Source organism: Dermochelys coriacea, chromosome 5 (assembly GCF_009764565.3).
Source record: "Dermochelys coriacea isolate rDerCor1 chromosome 5, rDerCor1.pri.v4, whole genome shotgun sequence".
NCBI lineage: Eukaryota > Metazoa > Chordata > Testudines > Dermochelyidae > Dermochelys > Dermochelys coriacea.
Genome location: NC_050072.1, coordinates 25,653,554 through 25,661,839, shown reverse-complemented (window position 1 = coordinate 25,661,839; position 8,286 = coordinate 25,653,554). Strand labels below are relative to the sequence as shown.

Sequence of the window (8,286 nt, the reverse complement as noted above, 5' to 3'; positions counted from 1 at the left end):
AGCTACCCACAGTGTAATGCTCCGAAAGTTGACGCTAGCCACGGTACTGTGGACGCACTCCGCCAACTTAAAGCGCTTAGGGACACACAATCGACTGTATAAAATCGCTTCCTAAAAAGTGGACTTCTATAAATTCAACCTAATTTCGTAGTGTAGACATACCCTAAGACTGATAAGGCAGGGGAACTTGCCTAGGAAGGGTTAAGGAAGTAGCATGCATTTGCCTGTTACCTGCAGCCTAAGTAAATAGACAATAATTAGTAACATCTTTTACAAAGATTGCAGTGGGTGTTTATTGGTGCTCATAATGATCTCTAGGGCAGGGCTTGAGACTTTTCCCAGGGGCAAAGCAGGGGAACAAGAGGGAAGATAGTGCCAGGTAACAGCTGTCTCTTGTGTAGTAGCTTGAGGTTACACTTAAGCAAGAAAGGGTAGAAACTGAATAAGTTTAAAAGAGGAACATACAGAAAATGTTGGTAAAAAATCTTGTGCTAGCAGGAGGACCAGAATCTGGCTTAACTTTCAAACTGTCATTCAGCCTTAATCACCTTGACTCCATACTATAGCATGCTCTATAAACAGGGAGTATATTTTATTGGGGCTGTTATGAATGCTCTGAATCAGGAAACAGGCTTTGAGACTTTGCTCAGGAGAGATTGATTGTTTTGGTGTCTTTCCTCCTACATGATGCCTGAAGAGAAGGTTTCTGACCTTGTGCAGTAACTGTGGCTCTTCAAGGTGTGTCCCCCTATGGGTGATCTACTCTAGGTGCGCTCGTGTCCCCTGCGCCTCAGATTGGAGATTTTAGGTAGCAGTGTCCATTTGACCTGTGCATATACTCTCCCCATCTCGTGCCCTGCACCAAGCCTATATAGCAGTGCAAAGGTGAACCACTCAGTTCCTTCTCTATTGCAGAGGTCATTGGAAAGAACTCTGAAGCAGAGGGGAGGAGGGCAGATAGTGGAGCACCCATAGGGGGACACATCTCAAAGAACCACAGTTATTGCACAGGGTGAGTAACCCTCTTCTTCTTCGAGTAGTGTCCCTATGTGTGCTCCACTCTAAGGACTCTGCAGCAGTACCCTTAAGGGTGGGGTCGGATTTCAGAGGCGAGTCTAGGATTGAAGATAAGACAGTGGAGCCTGCTATGTAACAGCACCATCTTTACGTCCTTGGAGCAGGTCGTTTCTCTCAAACCAACCAGCCACACCTTGAGCTGGAGAACCTGGAGATTGGAGTGATGGATCTGATCAGACTCCTGGGAGAGGAGATGAGTAACAGGCTGGTGAGTGACTGGTTGGCAAATAGTGAGTTGAATAAGGTAAGGGAACCATGTTTGTCTTGGCCACATTGGAACTACATGTATAACTCTAGCTTTTTTTCTCTTCATCTTGAGCAGGACCTTGGATATTAGATGAATCAGTGGAAATGCATACATACTCTGTTCCACTGGAGGAGAAATGCATCTCGGAGAGGGAATTTCACCTTTGACTTCAGTGGGAATAAGATTGGGTAGTACCAAGGCCACATTGAAATCTACATACAATATATGGCAAAATGCCCACCTACCTTGCTCACAGGTTTATTGTTTGAAGATGGCTACATTTTCAAAAACTGGCACAGTTCATCCTGGCTGTCTTTGATAGGCTGCATGTGTCTTCTTTAGAATGGACATTCCTGTAGGGCTATTTTGACAACTGTAGTTTAGTTTCAATTATAATGAGACTATTACTTAATTAAAGCACTGCATTAGCTTTTGTAACAATAGTTGTCTGAGGAATACAAGGGCCTATTATAGTGCTGAACTATTACATCTTTGCTGAGACGTAGAAAAAGGCCATCACTTTTTGTGAAAATTCCAATGTATGTATATTTATGACTGGCACACTACAGATTAAGACTACCATTCAGCAAAGGACTGAAGCTTATGTTTAACTTTAAGTACATGTTGCAGTATTTTGCTGAGTCAGGGCCTAATGGAATCACTGTGCAGCCCTTCTGGATTTGCTCAATACAAAAGACTACCTGAAGATAACATTATAAAAGCAGATTGCGGAACATAAAGCAGAATAATATTTAGGAAAAGACACTCGACTGTAGAAATATAGGGTGTCCCTCAGAGAGTACATACCATTAGTTCAAAGAATTTCTCATCTGACTTTTCAAAGATGCTGAGTACCTGATGCTCCAATTGACCTTAATAGGATGTGGATGATCAGCACTTCTGAAATAAGGCCACTGATTTTTATAAGGAGAACCTTGGTGTATAAGCTTTCCAGTAAAACCACAGCCTTACCCTTTGGCATAACAGCTAACTTGTACCAAATGAAGCTAAATTTGGAATGAAAGTAATAGATGGAGATTCCCCACATTATGAAAAAGGAATAGAATTGTGTTGCAGGTGGAGGCTATTCTTTAAATGAAGGGGGGAAAGCCAAAAGCTTGCTATAAACATAGAAATTGAATGTTTTAAGAATACTGCATGAAATAAAATGATATTTTGACTGAGTTGCACTGTGGTAGGGAAAGAAAAGATGTTGGTAATAGAGTGGATTAGTTTGTATGCATCATACTGTTGTCATAAGTAAAACGAGGATGTGGAGGTTTCAGCATGGTTTGCGGGGGCACAACAAGGTTACGGCTGTTTCTATGATAGTACCTAGTTACAATATACCAGTGTGGTTAGTATGAAGCATGTAGACTGCAGAGACACAACATTATTTGCTTAAAGCTGATGAGCTTTGTATGTCACATGTATATGCTTTGATCTGCTACCACCAGTCTACAACTTTCCTTTCAAATTTGGATTGCCTAAAATCAGCTAAGAAACAAGAAGGGTCAGTGTTGTTATCAAGAAAGGCTAAAATATAAGGAAATATGTTTATTAAGTCATCATGACAGACTGATGCAGACTGTTATAGATGTCTTGTAAGGCTCTAGTCTAAAATATTGACAATTTCTGCTGGATCCACTCTGTATTTACTTTTTTTATACATAACTGCTTTACACTTCAAGCAAACCACTTCCCAAACCTTAAAGAGAATATTTTAATCACAGTTGGCAAATAGTGAGCTTCAGTTAGTACTACAAAATGTATAGGGTATATGGCCAAAATGCAATAAAGGTAGATATATATCAAAATTAGAGAGTATTCTATGCAGAGAGAAATTGCTTAACAGACGTCATAGACTTGTTACTCTGTGTTGATAAAATAGCCCTGATTCAGCGAAGCACTTAAGCATGAGCTTAATTTTAAGTTTATTAGTAGCCCTTTAGCGTTAAACTCATGCTTAAATACTTTGCTGAGGAAGTTTTGATGGTCACCAGGGCATTACCAAATGCAGAAAACATGACAAAATGACAGTGTGTTAGCCAGGTATAAGTAGACAGTCAGAAAGCGGATACTGCCTGTGCATGCTGCCAGGTTAATAAACCAATACAAAAGAAGGGCACTTTTATGTGTCATGTCCTGAAAGTGTAAGTTTATTGATCTGTGTGAGCTAGACAGTCACAAGTACCTAGCTGCTATAGTCATTAGTCAGAATGCTTACAAATGTGCATATGCCACAGGAATGAGCATCATTGGAAAATTAAAGAATATGTTTGCTCATTGGGGAATTCCAGAGAAACTAGTTAAACAATGGTCTACAATTTACAGATACAAATTTCATGAAAAAATACAGTTCCCTTCCTATTACTATTAGCTCTCATTACCCTTAAGAGAATGGAAAAGCTGAAAGAGTTAGGTAGCTAAAGAAATTTTGTCAGGGAAAGGCATTCTTAGCTTAATTAATTTACAGAGCAATGCTGAATGCAATGACTAAATTCAATTCAGCTCTATTGACACTCAATAGACAAATAAAAATTGTATATAGAATTTGCATCCTGCATGGTGAAAGTTTAAAACGTGCTGATACGAGAACAATAAGAAAATATAAAAAAAGTAATCTTGACAAGCGCAATTCTATGAGAACTTTTCCAAAACTTCAACCAGGAGATGCAGTAAAAGTCAAATTGGATGGAGAAAAAGGTTGGACATTCTGTTTTCATTTATATTAGTTTATTAACTAGAAATTGTGAGATGCTGTATACAATTAACAAATATCAATGTTTGTGTTCCATCAATATTAACAAAAGATGATTTTGCACATAGGACTGGCAGATATTCTATTCCTATAAAATTATTAAAGAACATATTACTAGTCAACAACTAAAAACCAACTTCATTTTATTTAGAAGTGTTATCAGAATATTTTATCTGAAATAACCAAACTTCTTTAATCAAATACACTTTTATTTAAAGCAGAGTATAGATAGTATGTAATATACTTAATTATTATAGGACTTGACCTGCAATCCTTACTCACATCAGTAGACCACAAGTCCTAATTCCTACAAATCTTCCCTTACTGCTTAATTTTTTTTTCATATTTTAACATCTTTATATATTTCTCCATCAGTTGATTGTGTCTGTTCATCTCTTTGTAGAATCACTTTAATATCCTACACACAAGAATATTGAAAACAAAGTTAAAAGGACGTGTCAGGTAACTTTTAGGTCACAATTAAAACTGTCATAAATTACTAAGTAACAATCTCTGCCTTTCCAGAAGCTGACTATCCTATTAATGAGCAGGAGATGTAGGTGTGTAACTTGCATTTTAATTGGGATTTATTCATGTAAGTCACTTTCCATATATCAAATAAGATACTCAACATATTCTATTTAAGAAAACATTGGCACTGTCCCTGGGCTCAATAGAAGGCTCAATGGAATATTTTGTGAAGAAAATTACAGCTTTTTATATCATTTGTATAATGCCAATATCACAGTTCCATACTACAGTAACATGATATTATCAGACCAAACAATTACAGGTTAACATGTCATGAATTAAAGAATAATGGTCTACGATAGGCATTAAATATTTGTATTACAGAATAAACCAGAAGAAAGAAAACTTCTTTTTCATTATGGAATTGTTATATGTATTGTTCCAAAGAAATCAGTATATGGTGTGGTGCTTCAAGCATGTGATGGGGATGTCAAGGATGGATTTTAAGTAACCAAATCCAGGAAATTCAGTGTTAAGGCTTAAATCTAACTTCTTATCTAGGCACTGGAGTGTTCTTGAACCAGTGTGTGTTTTGTACTACAAACGCTACAATACCTAGAGAAGAGCTTAGGAAATGGTGGCTGACTTAGAACCTTTCCTTTTGCTGGTTCAATTTTGACAGTTAATCTTTGTGAAAAGACTTTCTTCCTTATTCTATGTAATATGTAAATAAAACAATAAAAGAAAGTCCCATGTTGATGCCACTGATATATGTTCCATTACATATTTGATATAATGGTATGAATTTGCATGGTAGATTTTTTTACTCTCCATGGCAGTATCTAGGTGCTTCCCTGGTAAGTTAGGTCTGCATGGTGGCTTCATGAATCTTTTCCAAGAGAGGAGGCTCTACTTGGCATATGAACATATGTGGTTTTTGTTGCTGTTTTTGTTTGTCCACTCCTCTCTCCCCCATTAACTAGACTATAGTTAGGAACTCTTTCTCTTACTGTGTTTGCAGAGGCCCTAGCTCTTCTGAATCTTGCTCCTGATTGGAACATCTTAGTGCTACAAGTTACAAATAACACAGTAATAAATAATATGCCAGAGAGTAAGATTTTCCTTGAACCCTAAAAATGGTAATTTTCAGTTTAGCCTGACCTCCTCTAGAAGTTCACTCCACAATCAAACTTCTTCTTTGACTACGAGTGATTTGTTCCCAAAGCTCAGCAGTGCCGGCAGTGCATCCTATAGGTATATATATATGCAGAGGCCAGCTTGAACAAGAATGAAAGTTCTTCGGGACAAATTCTGCCTCACTTACTGTTTAACGCCTGTATCTTCAAGATTACATTTTCAGTGACACCTATGCAACCTTATTGCCTTCAATGGATTTACACAGGTATAGCTAATTGGAATTTAAATTGAACAAAGCACTTAAGCATGTATTTAACTTTAACAGAGTAAAGAGCGTTAAAAACTTATTTTGACATTAAACTCAGCAAGTGTGACTCGGAGCACACAGAGCAAACCTGTTGAGTAAGAAGTCGCCTTTTTTAGTAATTCAATTTACAGAGTGAAGCAGAGCTTCAAAGAAATGGAGGTGAAGATAAGGAAAATGAGAAACTGCAACAACATTTGGAGTAATATGTGTTTACATCAAGACAGCATGCATTTACATTTTTGTGCAGTTTTTGGTATTGATAATATATTAACTTATTAGTTTCCAGCTTTTTGTGTCAAGTGATCTCACACAAACTACTCCTCGCCCCCTCCCCCATTTTGATAATATTACCAATTGTGTAAAGAAGATGAACAATTAAATTAAAGACAGTGTACTGTGTTTTCAGTAAAAACATGAACAGCAATCTATTAGCCTTCTAGTGTTTGATATTAAAACACTGGCAATTACAATTTTATCTTAAGCAGAAAACATATGTGAAAAATATTTTTTCCAGGTTGTAGGCTAAATCCCCAGGTTTTATAAAATAAACCAGATTAAGTTCAAATATTTCTTTCTCAGCTAATATATTCTGTCCAAATTTTTAAAGTCCAGCTTTTTCTCTTTTTTTTCAACCATAAAATTATCCATAATTGTTGATATTCCACTAGAGAAAAAGCAATAAAGCATTTCACTGGCCTTTTGTTTTACAAGTTTGTGATAAAACTTTAGGATTAGCTGGAAGAGTGGTTCAGTTTAAAACGGCCCTTTTTCAGTAAAATGAGTCAGAAACAGATGTTTCAGTTCCGGCTATACAGAAATAAGTTAGCAAATGGAAGCTTCAGCAAGTTCATTATCAGTACTTATCACTACCACATGAGGTAAATGCTGATACTAGCTAATTGTAATGCTTCTGACACGCTAGAACGTACATTACTAAAAATATAGTTGTGAAAAATCAGTAAAACTGCAAGAAGTTACTATTTATTATAATGGAAAAAGGGCATCTCTGACATGCTGTGTGGGCAGGAAGCAGAAATTCTGCATACAAGATACACTATACAAATATATTTTAAACATTACTCTAAAAATGAGCAAGGATTCATATGATCCATGATCTGATGCAGTGAGGAAAATGACAGCATAGCATTTAAGAAAACGGTACATGTACAAAGGAAACCCAATTCAGTGTACGTAACTAACAATTACAAAAGAAACCAAGGTTCTCAAAGACCTCAAATATACTGCAGAGGTAACTGTTTCTGCTCTTGATCAGTAGCTCCAATAGACAGAAATGTGGTTTTCTTCAGTTTCATGCAAGAATGTTTCTTGTTATCTGAACCAATAATTATCATTATTAGCAACTGAAGAAAAATATTATTTTTTGACATATGTATACATTTCTTATATCCTCCTTGATGGTACACATGATGGAGTACATTTGAAAATGTACTTAAATTACCTTTTAGGAGCTGAGTTAAATTTTCCGCCCTTTGTGCACCACCCACCACACCACATAGAAAATGTTTCTCAAGTTTCAGAAGTATCATGAGCACGGGCTAAGAGCAGACAGTGATTCATCAATACTCCTCCTGCCCTGAGTATTAAATACCTTATTTACTGTGCACAGGAGGCCCCTGCTTGTAGTCCTTACTAAGTAGGGACTATAGGAATTGTCCTTACAAGTCAAAGCAGGGTATTTCTTCATTGTCAAATGTTGTATCAAGTGTTGAATCCATACTGAGACAAATGTATGTTTAAAAAACTGCTGCTAATGTAAATTTTACAAATATTACATGAAATAGTCTATGTAAACTCTTTGGGACAGGGACTATCATTCCCTGTACGTTAATACAATGCCTAGCACAATGGTACTCTGAATTGAACAAGGCCTCTAGGTGCTACTGATATGTAGATGGTTAATAATAATATTAAGTTACAATTACTTTAGGAGGGGCAGCCTGGAAGGAAGGGCCCAAATAGTTACATTTATTTATAATATAAATTTATATAAAATTTTATATATATGTAACATACACACACACACACATATATATAAAATACTATATAAATGTATTTGAAATCTATTCTTTGATTGCTAAACTAAGAGATTTGGAACAAAAAGGAACTTAAATAATCTTTATGCATAAATAACATAATGGTGTCAAATGCTTTAGAAAAACTGAGAGACGAGGTGGGTGAGGTAATATCTTTTATTGAACCAATTTCTGTTGGTGAGAGAGAGAAGCTCGCACAGAAGAAGAGCTCCAATAAAAGATATTACCTCAC

The 8,286-nt window shown here is 36.4% G+C and overlaps 1 protein-coding gene and 1 long non-coding RNA gene across 2 annotated transcripts in view; one reads left to right on the top strand and one right to left on the bottom strand.

The window, feature by feature from the left end:
• Window positions 1-1,037: 1,037 nt before the first annotated feature.
• On the top strand, window positions 1,038-5,320 carry LOC122460216. The gene is made up of 2 exons (XR_006281368.1): window positions 1,038-1,285; window positions 1,400-5,320. It is a non-coding gene; the product is annotated as an uncharacterized LOC122460216 (long non-coding RNA).
• LOC122460214 (sperm flagellar protein 2-like) overlaps window positions 4,363-8,286 on the bottom strand; it is a 34,499-nt gene continuing 30,575 nt past the window's right edge. Inside the window, exon 8 of the mRNA XM_043514617.1 lies at window positions 4,363-4,503. Within this exon, the coding sequence (XP_043370552.1) occupies window positions 4,426-4,503 (78 nt within the window). The 3' untranslated portion in view covers window positions 4,363-4,425. The remainder of the gene's footprint in view (window positions 4,504-8,286) is intronic.